This window comes from Pelophylax lessonae (genome assembly GCF_965119305.1).
Source record: "Pelophylax lessonae genome assembly, chromosome: 13".
Taxonomy (NCBI): Eukaryota; Metazoa; Chordata; class Amphibia; order Anura; family Ranidae; genus Pelophylax; species Pelophylax lessonae.
Genome location: NC_138780.1, coordinates 177149410 through 177171215, shown reverse-complemented (window position 1 = coordinate 177171215; position 21806 = coordinate 177149410). Strand labels below are relative to the sequence as shown.

Genomic DNA, 21806 nt, shown 5'->3' with positions numbered 1-21806 from the left:
ACAACACTGTTCCCCCATATTTAAGGGGTGGTAAGCGTTGTCACCCAGGACAGGAAGTGTGTTACTGGCAGAATAAAAGAAAAAAAAAAAACATTAAAAGAAGATAACAATAGATGGGGGAAGGGAGGTATTTGTTGCCCAAATCACCCCTTGTGACAACACCATTCCATCATAGATAAGGTGTGGTAAGTGTTGTCACCCAGGACAGGAAGTGTGTTACTGGAAGAAGAAAAAACAAAAAGTGGGGGAAGGGGGTGATGGCAGCCCAGATCACCTTTGATGTGACAATACTGTTCCCTCATAGATAAGATGTGGTAAGTGTTGTCACCCAGGACAGGAAGTGTGTTACTGGCAGAATAAAAATAATAATAAAAAAAAAACATTAAAAGAAGAAAACAATGGATGGAGGGAGGGAGGTATTTGTTGCCCAAATCACCCCGGGTGACAACACCATTCCCTCATAGATAAGTTGTGGTAAGTGTTGTCACCCAGGACAGGAAGTGTGTTACTGGCAGAATAAAAATAATAATAAAAAAAAAAAAAAAAAACATTAAAAGAAGAAAACAATGGATGGAGGGAGGGAGGTATTTGTAGCCCAAATCACCCTGGGTGACAACACCATTCGCTCATAGATAAGGTGTGGTAAGTGTTGTCACCCAGGACAGGAAGTGCATTACTGGCTGAATAGAAAAAAAAGTATTGAAAAGAGAAAACAATGGATGGGGGAGGGGGTATTTGTAGCCCAAATCACCTAGGGCAGTGATGGCAAAACTTGACACCCCAGATGTTTTGGAACTACATTTCCCATGATGCTCATGGATTCTGCAGTGTAGTTGAGCATCATGGGAAATGTAGTTCCAAAACATCTGGGGTGCCAAGCAAGGTTCGCCATCACTGACCTAGGGTGACAACACCATTCCATCATAGATGAGGTGTGGTAAGCGTTGTCACCCAGGACATGATGTGTTTTACTGGCAGAAAAAAAAAACAGTGGGGGGGGGGGGATGTTTTTAGCTCAAATCCCCTTCGGGGTGACAACACTGTTCCCTCATAGATACAATATGGTAAGTGTTGTCACCCAGGACAGGAAGCGTGTTACTGGCAGAATAAAAATAATAATAATAAAAAAAAACATTAAAAGAAGAAAACAATGAATCGAGGGAGGGAGGTATTTGTAGCCCAAATCACCCTGGGTGACAACACCATTCCCTCATAGATAAGGTGTGATAAGTGTTGTCACCCAGGACAGGAAGTGTATTACTGGCTGAATAGAAAAAAAAGTATTGAAAAGAGAAAACAATAGATGGGGGAGGGGGTATTTGTAGCCCAAATGACAACACCATTCCATCATAGATGAGGTGTGGTAAGCGTTGTCACCCAGGACATGAAGTGTTTTACTGGCAGAAAAAAAAAAAAAAAAAGGGGGGGGAGGGGGATGTTTTTAGCCCAAATCCCCTTCGGGGTGACAACACTGTTCCCTCATAGATACAATATGGTAAGTGTTGTCACCCAGGACAGGAAGTGTGTTATTGGCAGAATAAAAAAAAGAACAAAGGATGGGGGGAGGGGGTGTTTGTAGCGGAGACCCCTGGGGGAGGAGAGGGGGGGGGGGTATTTGTAGGCCAGATTCCCCGGGTGACAACTTTGTTCCTCCATAGATACTGAAATAAAAATGAAGATGCCCCCCTCCCCCATCTTGGGGCTGGTGAGCTGTAATTTGGGGTCAGATATATGGTCATACAAGGAGTGGGGGTGGTGTGACATCCATTCCACAAGTTGTCCTCTATAATTACCCCCCCCCCCCCCCATACACAGAGGGGGAGGGGCTCTGTCACACATTGAAGATTTATTACTTGTAATTAATATCATTAATAGTCCCCGCCTTCTTCTTTAATAAAGCCCCTCCCCCCATTTCCTCAGTCCTGATACATTGTATCCATTAATGAATGTTCACTCTTCTTATTCATTCTATGGAGAGATAAAGAAGTCAGCTCTGTGTATCCCTCCGCCACATTGAAGAAAAAGAAGTCCCCCGCACTTCCAATTCTCTTCTTTTTTTTTTTTTTATTCCTTCCAAACTCCCCCGAACAGCCGGCAACTCCCCCCCCGCGCCTTCTGCTCGGCCTTTCCCCCCCACTTTCATTCATCCGGGCCAAGCTGGCCGCCCCCCCCTCTTTTCTTCCACAATCATATAGAAAAGAGAAGAGAGCGATATGAAGGGGGCGGAGCGATACTCGGAGCCCACACTGAGGAGATGCGGCTCAACCCAACCAGGCGAGCGGAAGCGTCGGGCAGCTTTGTGTTTGACTGACGGGGCCACCAGCCAATAGGAATAGCGCTTGAATTCCAAAATTCCAGGCGGCCCAATGGATGAGCGGGAGGGGGCGGGGCTAGGAGGGGTAGCTGGTTAGGTTGTTCTCGTAGCTCAGCCGCTGTGGCTGAGGCAGAGAGTCCAGTGCGGGCGGCGATGTGAGGAAAGTTGTCTCGGGTGTCTCCGGGCGGCAGGAACGGGCGAGAAGCAGCGGGGCTCAGGCTCCACCCCCCACTGGGGCTCCTCCCATTACCACCTCCCCCCCCCCCCCCACACACCGGCTTCATCATTTCTCATCTCCCCCCATTACCGGCCATGATAGAGAAGGGAGCCCCCGAGGTGTCCGGGAAGAGGAGAGGACGGAACACCGGGACCGCCACCAAAACTTTGGCCCCCAACGGGCACAGCGCCGGCAACTCATGGGAGGAGGGGAGCTCAACGTCTTCCAGCGATGAGGAGCACGGTACGTCCGGAGGTAGCCTCGAACTATCCTCCCTTCCCCCCCCTTCACCAGGAGAATTACCCCCCAATATAACCCCTCCCCCACTCTTCTACCCCACACAGGAGGAGGCGGCGGAGGAGGAGGAGGCGGCATGAGGGTCGGACCCCAATACCAGGCCACTGTACCGGACTACGACCCGGGTGAGTGAGTGAGAGGGGGAGGGGAGAGAGAGGAGCCTCGAACTATACCGCACTGCCTGCACTCTATACTCAGCATTACCGATCCCTACTCATCATTACTCATCCCTACTGATCCCTACCGATCCCTACTCTATATATACTCAGCATTACCGATCCCTACTCATCATTACTCATCCCTACTGATCCCTACCGATCCCTACTCATTACTGATCCCTACTACTCCCTACCGATCCATTACTGTCCTCTACTGATCCCTACTACTCCCTACCGATCCCTACTCTATATATACTCAGCATTACCGATCCCTACTCAGCATTACTCATCCCTACCGATCCCTACTCATCCATACTGATCACTACCGATCCCTACTACTCCCTACCGATCCATTACTGTCCTCTACTGATCCCTACTCTATATATACTCAGCATTACCGATCCCTACTCATCATTACTCATCCCTACTGATCCCTACTACTCCCTACCGATCCATTACTGTCCTCTACTGATCCCTACTACTCCCTACCGATCCCTACTCTATATATACTCAGCATTACCGATCCCTACTCAGCATTACTCATCCATACTGATCACTACCGATCCCTACTACTCCCTACCGATCCATTACTGTCCTCTACTGATCCCTACTCTATATATACTCAGCATTACCGATCCCTACTCTATATATACTCATCATTACTGATCCCTACCGATCCATTACTGTCCCCTACTGATCCCTACTCCTTCCCTACCGATCCCTACTCATCATTACTGATCCCTACTGATCCCTACCGATCCCTACTCATCATTACTGATCCCTACCGATCTCTACTCTATATATACTCATCATTACTGATCCCTACCGATCCATTACTGTCCTCTACTGATCTATACCGATCCCTACTACATCCATACTGATCCCTACTGATCACTACCGATCCCTGCTACTCCCTACCGATCCATTACTGTCCTCTACTGATCCCTACTACTCTCTACTGATCCCTACTCCTTCCCTACTGATCCCTACTCTATATATACTCAGCATTACTGTCCTCTACTGATCTATACCGATCCCTACTGATCACTACTGATCCCTGCTACTCCCTACCGATCCATTACTGTCCTCTACTGATCCCTACTACTCTCTACTGATCCCTACTCCTTCCCTACCGATCCCTACTACCTCCCACTGATCCCTACTCTATATATACTCAGCATTACTGATCTATACTGATCCCTACTACATCCATACTGATCCCTACTGATCACTACCGATCCCTGCTACTCCCTACCGATCCATTACTGTCCTCTACTGATACCTACTACTCTCTACTGATCCCTACTCCTTCCCTACCGATCCCTACTACCTCCCACTGATCCCTACTCTATATATACTCAGCATTACTGTCCTCTACTGATCTATACCGATCCCTACTACATCCCTACTGATCACTACCGATCCCTGCTACTCCCTACCGATCCATTACTGTCCTCTACTGATCCCTACTACTCTCTACTGATCCCTACTCCTTCCCTACCGATCCCTACTACCTCCCACTGATCCCCACTCTATATATACTCAGCATTACTGTCCTCTACTGATCTATACTGATCCCTACTACATCCATACTGATCACTACCGATCCCTACTACTCCCTACCGATCCCTACTACTCCCTACCGATCTCTACTCATCATTACTGATCCCTACCGATCCATTACTGTCCTCTACTGATCCCTACTACTCTCTACTGATCCCTACTACCTCCCACTGATCCCCACTCTATATATACTCAGCATTACTGATCCCTACTCTATATATACTCAGCATTACTGATCCCTACTCTATATATACTCAGCATTACTGATCCCTACTCCTTCCATACTGATCCCTACTCTATATATACTCAGCATTACTGATCCCTACTCTATATATACTCAGCATTACTGTCCTCTACTGATCCCTACCAATCCATTACTGTACTCTACTCCTTCCATACTGAGCCCTACTACATCCATACTGATCCCTACCGATCCATTACTGTACTCTACCAATCCCTACTCCTCCCTACTCTATATATACTCAGCATTACTGTTCTCTACTCCTTCCCTACCGATCCCTACTACCTCCCACTGATCCCTACTCTATATATACTCAGCATTACTGTCCTCTACCGATCCCTACGGATCCATTACTGTTCTCCACCAATCCCTACTACATCCATACTGATCCCTACTGATCCATTACTGTCCTCTACTGATCCCTACCGATCCCTACTCTATATATACTCAGCATTACTGTACTCTACTGATCCCTACTACCTCCCACTGATCCCTACTCTATATATACTCAGCATTACTGTACTCTACTGATCCCTACTACCTTCCACTGATCCCTACCGATCCATTATTGTACTCTACTGATCCCTACTCCTTCCATACCAATCCCTACTCCTTCCTACCGATCCCTACTCTATATATACTCATCATTACTGTACTCTACTGATCCATACTACATCCATACTGATCCCTACTACTCCCTACCGATCCATTACTGTTCTCTACCGATCCCTACTCCATCCCACTGATCCCTACTCCCTCCCTACTGATCCCTACTCCTTCCATACTACCCCCCCACTGATCCCTACTCCATCTCACTGATCCCTACTCCTTCCATACTACCCCCCCCCACTGATCTCTACTACTTCCCTACCGATCCCTACTCCATCCCACTGATCCCCCACCAATCTCTACTACCTCCCTACTCCTTCCATACTACCCCCTACTGATCCCTACTCCCTCCTACTGATCCCTACTCCATCCCACCAATCCCTACTCCTTCCATACTACCCCCCACTGATCCCTACTCCCTCCCCCCCTACCGATCCCTACTCCCTTCCCCCCCCTCCTACCGATCCCTACTCCCTTCCCCCCCCCCTCCTACCGATCCCTACTCCCTTCCCCCCCCTCCTACCGATCCCTACTCCCTTCCCCCCCCTCCTACCGATCCCTACTCCCTTCCCTACTTCCTCCCTACCAATCCCCTATTCCTTCCCTACAACCTCCTTTCCTAACCTGTACTCCTTCCTACTACCTCCCTACTGATCCCTACTGATCCTTACTCCTTCCCTTCCGCCTCTTATCGATCCCTACTCCCTCCTACTCCTCCCCCCTCCTTACTGATCCCTACTCCTTCTCTTTCCCCCCCTCCCTACTGATCCCTACTCCAGTTCCCCCTCTCCCTCACTACTGATCCCTGATACTCACTCCCCCCCCCTTTCCTCCAGTGATCTGCTGCCCCCTCCTGTCTGTGTATTAATCAGTGATGATTTGTAGTATTATCAATGTCCATCCTGCACCCCAATATCAGTGATTGGTAATATTTGTAATGATCCCTCTTCTGCTGTCTCTGCCCCCTGATATTAGTCATAGTGTGTGTATGTATATATATAATTAGTGCCCCCTCCTAGGTAGGTGATAGAGAGTATATTCTGATCTGTTTGCTTACCAGAAGGTCTGCAGGTAAATCTGTATTGTTCTCTGCCTATCAGAGAGCTGGATCTGTTAGTGAGGTCCACTCACTGTGCTCATTGTGCCATTCATTCAGGCTGGGCCAATAGGGAGTCATGTTGGACAGTGGGAGGAAACCTGACAAATGGGTGCATAGGCTCTTGATACAGTCCTCAGGATTGGCAGAGGGCAGATCACCTCGGTGCATTCTGGGATATTGTATGAAAACATGTGCTGCAGGGTCTTTGGCTGGAGAGCAGAGTCCCGGGGGGGGGGGGTTGGCTGTCTCCTCTGTAGAGGTGCCATGCAGTTGCGGGAAGTCGTCCTGAGAGCCAGAGGAGCTGAACCCCCAGAGGTCCAGGGAAGCTGACTGAGAGGGGAGACGCTGGTACTGCAGTACAGGGACTCATGTCAAGGGGCCTGACCTGAGGGGTGGCCACCCCTGCTAGTAGGACACTCAGTGGACGGGTGTCAGGGAAGGAATAGAGAGAGGATACTAGTGGGGAGAGTCCTGAAGATAAATAGTTGTTCACCAAGGCATCTTAAAGCGGAGTTCCACCCAAAAGTGGAACTTCCGCTTTAGGGAGTCCTGACCCCTGACATGCCACATTTGGCATGTCATTTTTTTTGGGGGGGGAGCGGGTACCTAGTTTTGACAGGTACCCGCTCCCACTTCCGCTCGGAGCGCCACGGCTCCCTGAACGGAAGTTCTCCTCTCCCCCCTCCCTCCCTGCAATCTTCTGGGACATGTCAGAGGTCCCAGAAGATTGCCGGCCAATCAAGATGCGCAGCGCAACTCGCGCATGAGCAGTGGGTACCCGGCTGTGAAGCCGCAAACTGTCACAGCTGGGTGCCCACAGCAGTGATGCCGAGGGAGAGGATCGAGGCTTCGGGCGGCCGCATCGCTGGACCGTTGGACAGGTGAGTGAATGGCTGGAACTCCGCTTTAAGGATAAGAGACTTAATCCACATTCATCCAAAGTGACGGGATGAATCAACTGCCTGGCTGTTCCACACCTATAGAGAAGCATAGAAGAGACTTCAATCACTGTGAATAGTCGGTGTATTCCACAATTTCCTTTTATCCCATCTTACAATAAACACCAAAAAACAACCAAATACCCCTGGATTGATTATTGGAGTGTGAGCCGAGGAAAATGAAGGACTTGTCTTTACTTATGGGGGGGGGGGGCGCTGGTAACCAGGGGGAACCCACAGAGTGAATATAAGCAGTCCCTACAGGGGCCGTGATATATATATTGTAATTTAGATGGGGGGCCTCTTCCCTCGGGGGCGAGGGGAAAGCAGAGAGGGGGGGGGGCCTCTACCCTTGGGGGTGCGGGGAAAGCAGAGAGTGGGAAGCCTCTTTGGGGGCGTGGGGAAAACAGAGGCTTCCCTCTGGGGCGCGGAGAGGGGGGGGGCCCTCTTCCCTCTGGGGCGTGGGGAAGCCTCTTTTTTTGGGGGCGTGGGGAAAACAGAGGGGGGGGTGACTACTCCCTTGGAGGCGTGGGGAATGCAGAGGGGGGGCCTCTTCCCTTGGAGGTGTGGGATAAGTGGGGGAGCCTCTTCCTTGGGGGGGGCAGGAAAGCAGAGGGAGAGATTATTGATCATCACCCTATTTTACACCTATTACTTCTATACAATCATCTCTAATTTATCTGAAGCTACAGTCTGGACAGGGTTTTTTTTATATATATATATAATGTTGGTCTTAAATTTATCAAGCTAACTCTACAGACTGGGCATATAAAAGAATAATCTGTCATAGTTTGTAATTTGGGTGTATTATTGATGTTACAGCCTCTAGTGATTGATAATGTTGAGTCCGGAGAAGCTGTCAGTTTGGATGTTTTAGCCTCATTGTTATGGAACTCTCCCTACAGCCTGAATAGTTGCTGCCAGATTTTATACCTATTGGTTTCTTTGATGAACACTGGAAGCTCGGTACTTTTTGGATGCTCCAGTTTTCAATCTGTTTTTATTTTTGTCCTTAAAGTGAAAATAAATCCTTCCACTCTTTACAATCAAGGAAGCCGCCATCTTGGCCGCTGTCTGCTCTGCAGTTGCCTGGTGTTGCACATGTGATCAGTTATAAATGTAAAGTTATGCACCGGGGGAGGAGGAATATGCATCATGCATACTAGGAGGAGTAGAATTGGGGGAGAAGGATCTGGGTGTTCTGGTAGATCCTAAGCCTAATAGCATGCAATGCCAAGCTGCTGTTTCCAAAGCAAGCAAAGTCCTTTCTTGTATTGAGAGGCATGGACTCCAGAGAGATGGTTTTGCTCCTGTACAAATCATTAGTATATGGGATTGTATGGTTGGGTTTACTGTTTTTGTTTTTTTTTTTTATTGGTTGAGCCAGATGGACTTTTTTTTTTTTTTTTTCAACCCGAACTACAGCCCTCCAGCTGTTGCGGAACTACACATCCCATGAGGCATTGTACAACTCTGATATTCACAGACATGACTAGGCATGATGGGAATTGTAGTTCCTGGAAAACTGGAGGACCGTAGTTTGAAGACCCCTGATGTAACCTCAGCCATTTGATGGCTTGACAGTTTGGTTGAGAACACAGGCAGCTCTGACCGTTCTCTGTGATGGCATCATGCCTTAAATTGAACTCTTTTGGGAAGGGGTTCAGCTTTAAGGTAAACCTACACCTTGGTGAGACCTCCTTTTTATTCATATGCGGCTCAAAGACTGATTTTTTTTTTTTTTTTGCTAATGTTTTTGATTTATGTACTATACTGCTTGCCCGGCAGCCTCCAAACCTGCAGCAGAATGTGACAGTTAAAGAGCAAAAGTTTGATCATAAAGCAGCAATGAACACTTTAAGGATCCACTTGTACAACCTCCATACAAATGTTTTAATTTTTTTTATTTATTTTTCCAAAATCACTTTCCAATGTCGGTCAGCAGCCAGGTTTTCATTAACTGTTCTCCATGTAATCGTAGTATCAGAACTCCCAAGAACAGCATTTCCCAGAATCCCCATTTTTTTTCCTGTTCCTATCTCGTTGCCTCTTTGCAAGTCTTCACATAGCTAGAGGTCACATTTACATGGAACACGGTGTCCCTGTTGATGAAGTTGAGCACTGAGATCAATCTGATCTTATTCTCCCCCCAACCTCCCCCCTCCTGGTGTACATCTGCAATAAAAGATGTATTACTTCTCTGGCCAGAAAACAGAATTGGTATTTACCCTGACTGCACACCTTGGTGCAATGCCCTACCTCAATCCCCGGAAATGCCTCTCACTGGGCTACAGTTCCAATGAGAACATGGTAATGTAGGATGTGCAGTGGGTAGCAACAGATGGGACCCATCCATATTGGTCGATGATAGATAGATATTCGAGATATATATATATATTAGTGGGTACAGAAAGTATTCAGACGGAAGCCTCTCCTCAGTGTAAGACCCGCATGGAGTTTGCTAAAAAACACCTGAAGGACTCCAAGATGGTGAGAAATAAGATTCTCTGGTCTGATGAGGCCAAAATAGAACTTTTTGGCCTTAATTCTAAGCGGTATGTGTGGAGAAAACCAGGCACTGCTCATCACCTGTCCAATACAGTCCCAACAGTGAAGCATGGTGGTGGCAGCATCATGCTGTGGGGGTGTTTTTCAGCTGCAGGGACAGGACGACTGGTTGCAATCGAGGGAAAGATGAATGCGGCCAAGTACAGGGATATCCTGGACAAAAACCTTCTCCAGAGTGCTCTGGACCTCAGACTGGGCCGAAGGTTTACCTTCCAACAAGACAATGACCCTAAGCACACAGCTAAAATAACGAAGGAGTGGCTTCACAACAACTCCGTGACTGTTCTTGAATGGCCCAGCCAGAGCCCTGACTTAAACCCAATTGAGCATCTCTGGAGAGACCTAAAAATGGCTGTCCACCAACTTTTACCATCCAACCTGACAGAACTGGAGAGGATCTGCAAGGAGGAATGGCAGAGGATCCCCAAATCCAGGTGTGAAAGACTTGTTGCATCTTTCCCAAAAAGACTCCTGGCTGTATTAGATCAAAAGGGGGCTTCTACTAAATACTGAGCAAAGGGTCTGAATACTTAGGACCATGTGATATTTCAGTTTTTCTTTTTTAATAAATCTCCAAAAAATGTCAACAATTCTGTGTTTTTCTGTCAGTATGGGGTGCTATGTGTACATTCATGAGGAAGAAGAATGAACTTAAATGATTTTAGCAAATGGCTGCAATATAACAAAGAGTGAAAAATTTAAGGGGGTCTGAATACTTTCCGTACCCACTGTGTGTGTATATGTATATATATATATATATATGTGTATATATATATATATATATATATATATATATATATATATATATATATATATATATAGTTAGTGTGTTTGTGTATAATTTTTCATTTTGGATAGAATAAGTGCCTGTCAGGTTTTGTCATCGGTGGCATTTGTCTTCACTTCCTGTCCTTTAGCCAAAACAGGAAGTGAGAGTAATCCCCCCCCCCTCCCCCTCCAAAGTGAGGGAATCCCAGGTTGTCACCAGAGTTTCCAGAATTAGTGTCTCTCCATTGGAAGATTTCCCCTGAGTACCCAAGATTTTTATTTTTGCGTTCAATGATAATGTTAAACATGCATAGAGAGGGTTAGCGCCGGTTCACATTGCAGCGGTACGAGCAGCGCGCCGCGACCTCGGAGCGGCTGCCATGGACTTCATAACATTGAAGTCTATGGCGGTCGCCCCAAAGAAGCTCCGGACCCTTTTTCTAGGTCGGAGCGACTTGTGTCACTCCTATTAGAACGGGTCCGCAGCTTCCCTATGGGAGGCGACCTGTGAGGCGACCTGCAAGGCAGGTGCTGTGCATTTTCAAAAGTCCTGCATGCGGCATCTTTTGGTGCAGTTTTAAAAACCGCACCAACAATGCGGCTTCCCATTGAAATGAATAGAAATTGCGGTAAAATCCAAGGTAAAAATGCACACTGATTTGCGTTTTGGTGTATTTTTGAGTCGCATGTCCATTTTTCACAGGTGCAGGCACCCCAAAAACACAGTAAATGCATCTGAAACAGCAAAATGATGAAAGGGCCTTTAGGGCTTCTTTCACACAGAGCGGACCGTATTGCGATCCGCTCCGGCACTTTTTTTTTTTTCACGGACACGGATGAAAGTTGTGTCATCCGCTCCGTATGTCCGCATATCATCCCATCCGTTTGCAGATGATATACGGACATAATGCATGTCTATGGGCATTGCGGATGACACCGCTGACATCCGATTTTTGCATCCGTTCCGTTTTTTAAACGGAACAAAAATAGGGTTCTGTTCCAAAAAACGGAACAGAACTAAAAGGACGAAAATCGGATGTTAGTGGATTGTCATCCGCCGACATCCGCAATCCCATAGACTTACATTATGTCCGCAAACGGATGGGATGATATACGGACATACAGAACGAAACAGCCCTTAGTTATTTTTTGATTTGAAGAAATTGAGTTGGTGGATTGGTTTTATCTATGTATCTACAAGACTGAAGCAAGTAGGAATCTGCCCTAAAGTTTAAAAGGGAAGTTTAGGGTTGCAGCGTCTGTCCCCTGCTGGCTCTACACAGAGAACTGAGTGATTGAAGACTGCAGAGCACTTAAGCCTCGTACACACGCATCGATAGTTGGCTGTGAATTTTCGGCCAACGTCCGATCGGCCGATTGTTGGCTTGTTAGTATGATGCTTTGGACAACCGACTGCGACTTTTCGGGTGAACAAAATCTGGTGTGCAGGCTATAAAATTTTTGTTTGGCCGTCAACACAACGGTCGATTTTCCGTCAGTCAGTACAGATTTCAGCAGATAAAAATCAGATGAGCAAGACTGGGCATGCTCAGAGAAGAAAAAACACAGGGAAAGTAAACCAGCACATGACATCTCTTCTGAAGTTGGTTTTTGTTAGCCGAGAAAATTTGTGTGCAGTCTAGGCACATTTCAACCAACACAACACTGGACAAAAGATGGCCGATCGGTCGGCAGATAATCGTTGCGTGTGTACGAGGCATTAGTCCTCAGTCTTCAGAGAGCGATGACTGTCAGTCACTGGCTCTCTGCTCTTCCCTCTCCAGTGCTTGCTGGAGCATTGGGCGGCAGAGTGGGCGGGAGCGGATGGCTTAGCCTCTCAGCGGCTCATCAGGGTGGATCCCGACAATATTCTCCGGATCCCTCCCTGAGTCTGGACCAGCCTGAATTCTGGTAGCCTGCTGTTGGCTGAATATAGGTAAAATAAGTGGAAAATGAAGTGAAATCTGTGACCTACAGAAGAAGTAGGGCCAAAAGAGCTTTGACCATACTACTTTAATAAATCATTGCAATCTGTGTACGTACATTCAGTGTCTGGAATGCATACATTGAATATTGCCAACACAATATGTAGCGCTGTATATTGCATTATTGATGCGGCTTTTACATCTTTGCGGTGCGTTAACATGCATGCCCCATTCTTTTTAATGGGTTTCCCGATGCACCAAAATAAGTGAATGCACTATTTTTTAGCAATACAGTGCACAGCCGTGTGTTGTTGTATGCTGGAAAAGGTGCAGTGGGGTACCATTTAGAATGCGCGCCAACGCTGATAACATACAATGTGATAAAGCAAAAATGCAAAAAGTGGTCACCGCCTCCACCTATAACTGGTCTAAGACACCTTTCACACTTATGCGACGTGATTTTGACGCGACTTTGCCGCGATTTTGAAAGCTATGGCTCAAAACGCAATCAAATTGTGGCAAAGTAGTGCAGGAACTACTTTGAAGTCGGTGCGACTTCAAAACGCACTGATATGAATGGGGCTCATTGAAAATAATGGAAAACGACTTGTCATGCGATTTTTTGCGGTCCAAAATCGCGGGACAAGTCGCACTAGTGTAAAAGGGGCCTTAGTGGTAAGGAGCACTGGAAGGGCGGACGCAGATCAAAGAAACGAAGAGATTTCCATTTCCAGTCACAACTTACCAACCAGCCAGCGACCAACCGAATTGACCTGTCTAACAGTATGCATTAAAAACCGGGGTTTAGTTGCACACATTTGCAAATGCATGCGTAAGCTGCAGGTCCCCGACAAGGCACCCTGTGATCTGCAGTCCCTAATGCCTTGTACACATGCAACGATTATCGGCCGACCGATCGTCTGACTTTTGTCCAGTGTTTTGTTGGTTGGAATGTGCCTAGACTGCACACGAATTTTCTTGGCCAACAAAAATCTACTTCAGAAGTGATGTCATGTGATGGTTTACTTTCCGTGTGTTTTTTCTTCTCTGAGCATGCCCAGTCTTGCTCATCAGATTTTTGTCTGCCGAAATCTGTACCGACTGACGGAAAATCGGCCGTTGTGTTGACGGCCAACAAAAGTTTTATAGTCTGCACGCCAGATTTTTTTCGGGCCGAAAAGTCGCAGTCGGTTGTCGGAAGCATCATACTAACAAGCCGATAATCGGCCGATCGGACGTTGGCCGAAAATTCCCGGCCAATAATCAATGCGTGTGTACGAGGCTTTAGTGTTGCATGTGTGTGTTTTTGTTGAAACCCATGCTGATTGTTCATAATGGCATCCAGTCATTAGTGACCATTTTCATTACAGCCCTGTGACTGCAGGCAGAGCCTAAAACTACTGATGGGGAAATCTCCAATGTTGAAGTCTGACATAAATGAAGTCATCAGGATCACCCACAGGTGCCAATCCATAGCGTCCAAACCAGTGGTTGGTAAATTATGAGCTAAAGGGGAACTTAACCACTTGCTACTGGGCACTTTTACCCCTCCCCCCCCCCCCCCCCTTCCTGCCCAGGCCAATTTTCAGCACTGTCGCACTTTGACAATTGCGCAGTCATGCCACACTGTACCTAAATATAATTTATAATTTTTTTTCACACAAATGGAGCTCTTTTGAAGGTATTTATTCAGCGCTGGATTTGTTTATTTTTTGCTAAATAAATTCTTAAAGCCCGAAATTTTTTTGGGGAAAATATATAAAAAAAATTTGCGAACAGGTCATTTTTCTCCTTAAAGCGGTGTTCCAGTCCTTTTGTGCTTATTAAAAGCTGCTACAAAAAGTGTAGCTGCTGACTTTAAGAAACACGCTTACCAGTCCCAAGATCCAGTGATGTGACCGTCCGTTTTCTCCCCGGGGCCAGCATCACAAGTGTGGGCCCCTGGCTGTGACCGCTTGCAGCTCCACAGCTGGGTGCACATGCGCGAGTCGTTGTGCTGCGCCTACTTAATGGCCCAGGCAATCTTCTGGGACCTGTGACATGTCAGACGTGTCACAAGATTGCATGAAAGGAGAGGGAGAGAACTTCAGTTCAGGGTGTCATGGAAGCTGGATACCTGTCAAAGACATGACAAATTTGGCATTATAAGGGCATGTCAGATGGGGAGGAGTCCACTTTTGGGTGGAACTCCACTTTAACTGGTGGTGGTATACTGGCGTGGGGGGGCGTACTGGCGTGGGGCGCCGATGGGGGGGGGGCCGTTCTGGAGTGGGGGGCAGTACTGGTGTGGGGCGCCGATGGGGGGGGGGGGGGGCTGTTCTGGAGTGGGGGGCAGTACTGGTGTGGGGCGCCGATGGGGGGGGCAGTACTGGTGTGGGGCGCCGATTGGGGGGACAGTACTGGCGTGGGGCACCGATGGGGGGGGGGCGTACTGGCGTGGGGCGCCGATGGGGGCGGGGCCGTACTGGCGTGGGGCGCCGATGGGGCGGCGCAGATAATCAGGGTAATGATATCAGTGTAGATGTCTTTTACACAAGCAAGTTATCGTCTCTCTTCTCTCCCCACGCTGTCAGCATGAGGAAAGGAGTGCCGAAAACCAGCTTCTGTTTACATCCGTGATTCGCTGTGATTGGACACAGCTGATCACATGATAAAGAGCGTTGATTGGCTCTTTACCTCAATCTGTAATCAGCAGTGTCCGGAGTGATGACGGCCTCCCAGAATTACCCGGCTGCACTGTAGCTGTCATTCAGCAAGTTGTTAAAGCGGAGTTCCACCCAAAAGTGGAACTTCCGCTTTAGGGAGTCCTGACCCCCCGACATGCCACATTTGGCATGTCATTTTTTGGGGGGGGGGGAGCGGGTACCTAGTTTTGACAGGTACCCGCTCCCACTTCCGCTCGGAGCGCCGCGGCGCCCTGAGCGGAAGTTCTCCTCTCCCCCTCCCTCCCTGCAATCTTCTGGGACACGTCAGAGGTCCCAGAAGATTGCCGGCCAATCACGGCGCGCAGCGCGACTCGCGCATGCGCAGTGGGTACCCGGCTGTGAAGCCGCAAACTGTAACAGCTGGGTGCCCACAGCAGTGATGCCGGCGCCGAGGGAGAGGATCGAGGCTTCCGGCGGCCGCATCGCTGGACCGTTGGACAGGTGAATGAATGGCTGGAACTCCGCTTTAAATGCGGCCCCTGATATCACTCGAGGGCCGCACGTAATGTTAAATGTATGTAATGGTTGAGAGAACGGTCATAGAGTGCAGACCTAATAGAAGAAATGAGGGTCAGAGAGTGAAGACCGGATACATTGTTGGCTGGGGATTTGCTGCAGAAGACGATATGAATCTGGGAATATTACATGAGGGTAGTAGAGATCAATGCCATTACCCCAATCATTGTTTCCACTACAGACTGCTGAGGCCTGTGGGCCACACATCTCATAGTAAAGGGTCTCTTGTGGCCCTAGGACTGCAGGTTGGGCTCCAGAGTTAAAGGAACTGTGGTTTGCCTGTCCTTTACTGGTGTTTTTTGAAGTAACGTGTGGAGATCTTATTATTTTGGAGCTGTTTTTTTAAAGTACTGTATGCTGCAGTTTGTATTAATGGTGAGAGGTGAATTACACATCAGCTCACTGAAATATGGATTTTATTTGTGAACTATTATAAAAAGGCCACTCTGTATATCCACAGACAGAATGCTGGGGGAGAAGCTGGGCAAAGCTTGCAGTCTAGCAGGGAGCCAATCCAGGAGGGCGGTTCAGTTCTGGGATTGCTGATGGAATGCAAGGTTATGCTGGATATTAATAGGGATGGAAAAGGATAAAAAAACTTTTCTCTGTGTTCACCTACTGTTCAGATAAAGTATTGCAGGCTATAAAAACGTGTTCTGCAAACGTGCAGCCTAGACTGCTGGAGCACATGATGGGTTTCTCAGCAAAATATTCTCCTGTATATATTGCACTGTTTATCAAGGTCGCATTGGATGGCATTACATTTTAGGAGAGGGCAGGCGATTTTCGTTTTATTACAAAGCTGTCCCAAGTAGTCTGTTGTAATTGGATAGAGTAGATAATGACAGCTCAGCTCCACAGTTACTATGGGTTCATGGAACTACAAGTCACAGAATGCCTTACCACCGTGCTATTGAGACTTGTATGACTTTCAGCTGTGGACAGCAGCGAGATGCCTGAATTCTTCTAATGCTGGACTCATGTATGTGCAAATTGCAGACATTTGTACATCTGTCGCCATTCAATGAGGGATTGGAGCATACAGAATCTGCAACAGCTGTGCATGGTAACCAATCGGCTTCTAGCTTTGATTTTCAAAGCTTATGAACAAAATGAAACTAGAAGCTGGTTAAAAAAAAAAAGCCAGATCAGCCTTTCATAGTAACCAATCAGCTTCTAGCTTTGATTTTCAAAGCTTAACTGAACAAAATAAAACTAGAAGCTGATTGGTTACTATGAACGGCTGATCTGGCTTTTTTTTTTTAACCAATCAGCTTCTAGTTTCGTTCTGTTCATAAGCTTTGAAAATCAAAGCTAGAAGCTGATTGGTTACTATGAAAGGCTGACCTGGCTTTTTTTTTTTTTTTTTTTTTTTTTTACAAACAAGGTTGCTCTTTATTAAGAAAAAAACAGGAATAAATAACAGTATACAACATACGTGTAGCCGTTGTACAACATCAATCAATAGGGGAAGAGTAGGTGATCTGGTTTTAGTCGGTGTTCTGCTTATTTTTTGTCAAGCTAGATTGGTTGCTTATGGGGTTATGTACTGCTTTGCTCTTTGACTAAGCCTGCATGAGTCCCTTTGTGTCTCTGCTGGTACATCGGCTCTTCAGCATGTGAATGAATCATGATTGCACAACTCCATGCTGTAAGATGAGCGCATCTGGACAGCAAATAAGATAACGGTTTTTGTGTTCCATTCTTGAAAAAGCTTTAACATAAAATGGCAAACCTCTATTTGTATGTCTGTCTCCCCTAGCCATCTAACCCACCCAATGTTTTTGGGTTTGCTTCTCTGAAAAATTGGTCATATTTATGAGTAGGGGGGGGGCTTAACAGTAATGTTAGACCCTAAATTCAGGGGTCACATGTTACCAAAGGTGAACTTCTCCTTTTATCCTTTTAACCACCTGCCTATTAGATACTTTTACCCCCCTCCTGCCCAGGCCAATGTTCTGCTTTCAGTGCTGTCAGACTTTGAATGGCAACTGTGCGGTCATGCAACACTACCCAAATGCAATTTTTATATACTGTATGTATATGTGTGTGTATATATGTATGTATGTATATAATATAATATATAATATTTTTTTTTTTTTTTTTAAATATATAGCAGACTTAAAATGTAAAAAAAAAATGTTCTTAGTTTGTCAGTAAATTTTGTAAATAAGGATTTTTTTTTTTTCTTCATTGATGTGTGCTGATTAGGAGGTACTGATGGGGTGCACTGACTGGCATCACTAATGGGCACTGATTGGTGTTACTGATTGGGGTGCACCGATCTGACTTTTCTTGTCCCGATACCGATATCTGGCATTGTGTATCTACCGATACCGATCCGTAACTACACACACACACACAATATGCATGCGGCTGCAGTGCAGATTAAAGCTGCTGCTTCGTGTGTGGCTCCCCCATTCACAGGCAGAGTGCATCTGATATCACTCCGCCTGTGAGCCGGACCTATACAGGAAGTAGCGGCTCCCATACTACTACTGCACCTAGTAAGGCAGTGGTCCTCAAACCTGGCCTACAGGGCCCACTAACAGGCCAGGTTTTAAGTATTACCTTGGGGAGATGCAGACTAGAGTACTGCAATCACTGAGCAGCAAATGATATCACCTGGGATGTATTTCAGTTATCTTGCAAACCTGGCCTGTTAGTGGGCCCTGTAGGCCAGGGTTGAGGACCACTGTAGTAAGGGACGGCTGAGCCGGGACTCCGCAAAACCGGATCAGCCCGTGGATCGGTTAATTTTACCGATTTTTTTTTTTTTTTTTTTTTTTTTTTTCCCCTCCCGATCCAGCTATTGTGGCAGTATCGGCACCGATATCTGATCCTAATATCGGATTGGTGCATCCCTAGTTACTGATGGGCACTGCTGGGGCTGTACTGTTATCGGGTCACTAATCAGTGCCCTGATTACTCTGTACAGATCTCCCCTGTAAGGAGATGCCGCTGATCGGCTCTCCTCACCACACACTCTGTGTGAGCCAATAAACGACACTTCCTTGTTTACATGTGACCGGCTGTGATTAGACACAGCCAATCAGATGGGTAAAGAGCCACATCATCGGTTCTTTACCGAGATAAGGGTCGCACGTGTCCATATGTTGTCCCAGAATGATCCCGCCTTCCGTCATTTTACTATACGGTGGGCAGGAAGTGGTTGATTTAGCATTGGTATTATTATTATTATTATTATTATTATTATTATTATTATTATTATTATTATTATTGACATATATTAGTGGTGAAATGCTGATCTTCATCCAGGTTATGTTGCAACTAATTACGATACCATGTTGCCTTTATGGGGAAGGAATGCAGCAGTGTGACAGTGTACTTCTATACAAAATCAACTCCTTAAAGGAGTAACTTTACTTTCGTGGGGAAAAAACAATATGGCCTATACAATTGTGACACACATCATATTTGGTGAGATACTCCCAATAGGAACACTTATAAAGGGATGCAGGTCCAGCAGCTTTCTTCATTAGTGCTCTGCAGCTGCCACAGCTGATAGATAATTATGGAACAGCTACAGTATTCGTAGCTGCTGATTTTTTTTTTTTTTTTGTGTTTTACAGGTTGGAACTCTGCTTTAAGCTGGCCATTGATGGCGCCTGCTGACTTGGCCGTGATTTAAACCATGTATGGGCAGGCTGAATGTACCCAAGTTGATTGAATAATCAACTTGGGTACAACCAGCCTGTCAGATTTTTTGTAAATCTATTTTATTAGGGATGCACCAATACGAGAGAGATCTATCGATCTATATCTCCTGCTGCAACTGTTTTTTGTTCACACTGCCAGCAATGGTGTGAAGCATTGAAAAGTTAAATTTACAAATTTAAATACATTTTTTTGTTTTTGTTTTTTTTTTTTTTTGTTAATGTGAATCGTCTGGAAATATTATCGAACAAAGCAAACAAAGTTTTTATTAAATAGAAGTGAACTAAACAAATCTACAGGAAAGTAATAATTGAGGAGAATAAGGAGTTTATTAAATCTGATTAGAGTAAGGGGTTAAACAAAGTAACATTTCATAATAAAAAAAAAAGGTTTTTTTTTTTTTTTTTTTTTTTTCTTGCCAGATTGCTCTAAACCTATTTTCATCTGCAGATTGAAGTCCATTCCTTTATAATCTGTAGATGAATAAACTGATATAAAAAGAAACCATGTTTCTTTTTTATCTTTCTGTTTCAGCAACTGAGCAATGTTTTTGATATGTTTTGATTGCCTAAGGGCTCTTTCACACGGGCGATCCGATCAGATCCGCCTGTCAGTTTTTTAGGCGGATCTGATCGGATCCTCCATGCAGCTCTATGGGGCAGCGGGTATCAGCGGAGACACCTCCGCTGCCACCCGCTGCCATCCGTATCCGATCCTGTCCGTGAAATCTGGACGGATGGAAACCCTATTTTCCCATCCGTTCAGTAATCGGATGAGAGCGGACAGGCGGTCCGTTCTCATCCAATCCCCCATAGAGGGCAGCGGGGGCTGTCGACACTTCCCTCTCCGCTCTGCAAGCGGAGATGGAGCTGTCCTCCGCCGGCTCAGCGGGGATCGCGGATCGATCCCCGCTGAGCAACACGGATCCGCCTACGGAGGCGGACCGTGTGAAAGAGCCCTAACTGCTTATTTATTTTTTGACCGCTCCAATTGCCAGGACTTTGTTTACACTTCAGCTGTCAACAGGGGAACCCCACTGACAGCTGAATGAGACTTTGGTTGTTAAGGATGCGGCGGCCCTGTTCCTTAACAACTGATAATTTGGCAATTTTTTTTTTTTACATATTGGCTGTTAGCGGGGGAATCCTAAAGAACTGAGCCTGAAAGTATTAGTTTCAGGTATCGGATCGTTAGCATACCGATATATTTAGTATAGGCACCAATACTGGTACAACCCTATATTTTTGCATATAAAACAAACGTGTGCAGACTAGGGTTCTGACGATTATCGGCAAAGCCAATAAATTCAAGGTGACCGATATTGCCGATTATTTTGTAAAGTGCTTGTACCGGAGTGATGCCTGCAGCTAGAGGCATCACCCCGGTACCGGTGTCCATAGCCGACGGTTGGCTGTCTTGTAATGACAATTGAAGCGGCTGAGAAGCCGCTCGGCTGTTATTACAAGGAGCGGGAGGGGATGTTAAACCCCCCCCCCCTCCTGCCGCCTTCCGCGGCTCGCCTGGGTCTCCCGTCCCACCGGGAGACCCAGGCAACCAGCCTGCACGGCCGCCGAAGACCTAATCAAAGCCGCATTCAGCTCTGATCAGGTATCCATTGAAAAACCCGGAAGTCATGAGATGTCATGACATCGCTTCCGGGTACTCAGCGCTAGATTCAAGAAAATGACAGCATTCAAAACAGCCAAACTTGGCGTTTTGAAGGCTTTTAAGTGCCGAGGAGGGGTTTGGGGTCTTTTAGACCCCCAGATCCCTCCACAATAGTACCTGTCAAGTGATTTAAAAAAAAATAAATAAAAAATGTAAATGTATAGAAATATTGTCCGATACCAATATGTTCAATGGCCAAAATATTGGTATCGGCAACAAAAACTGATATTGGTTGATCACTAGTACAGACTCCATTGACCTAACCCATGTGGAGGAGGGGGTTGCTGATAACTCACACACAAGAAATAAACCCCTAACATGATGGCTCATGAACCAGTTCCCAACACCCTATAAGGATCTCACAGCTTCTTCCCGTTAGTGTTACGCTGAAATAAAATGGAAATGGCACGAAAAAAATACATAAAGGGAAGGTGAGAAAAATCAGGAGCCCAAGTTATCAGTCGTCATCGGTTCCTCCATCCACCAGACCTAAAGAAACGTTTCTACTCCTTTGATCGTACGTATCTCAGTAGAGGGGCAAA

General features: G+C 46.4%; 1 protein-coding gene across 1 annotated transcript in view; it reads left to right on the top strand.

The window, feature by feature from the left end:
- Positions 1 to 2610: 2610 nt before the first annotated feature.
- The window catches only part of RCOR1 (REST corepressor 1), a gene marked incomplete at its 3' end in the record, with an annotated part of 70248 nt that continues 51052 nt past the window's right edge, over positions 2611 to 21806 (top strand). The window contains exons 1-2 of the mRNA XM_082275854.1: positions 2611 to 2774; positions 2882 to 2953. Of these exons, the coding sequence (XP_082131980.1) occupies positions 2627 to 2774; positions 2882 to 2953 (220 nt within the window). The 5' untranslated portion in view covers positions 2611 to 2626. The remainder of the gene's footprint in view (positions 2775 to 2881; positions 2954 to 21806) is intronic.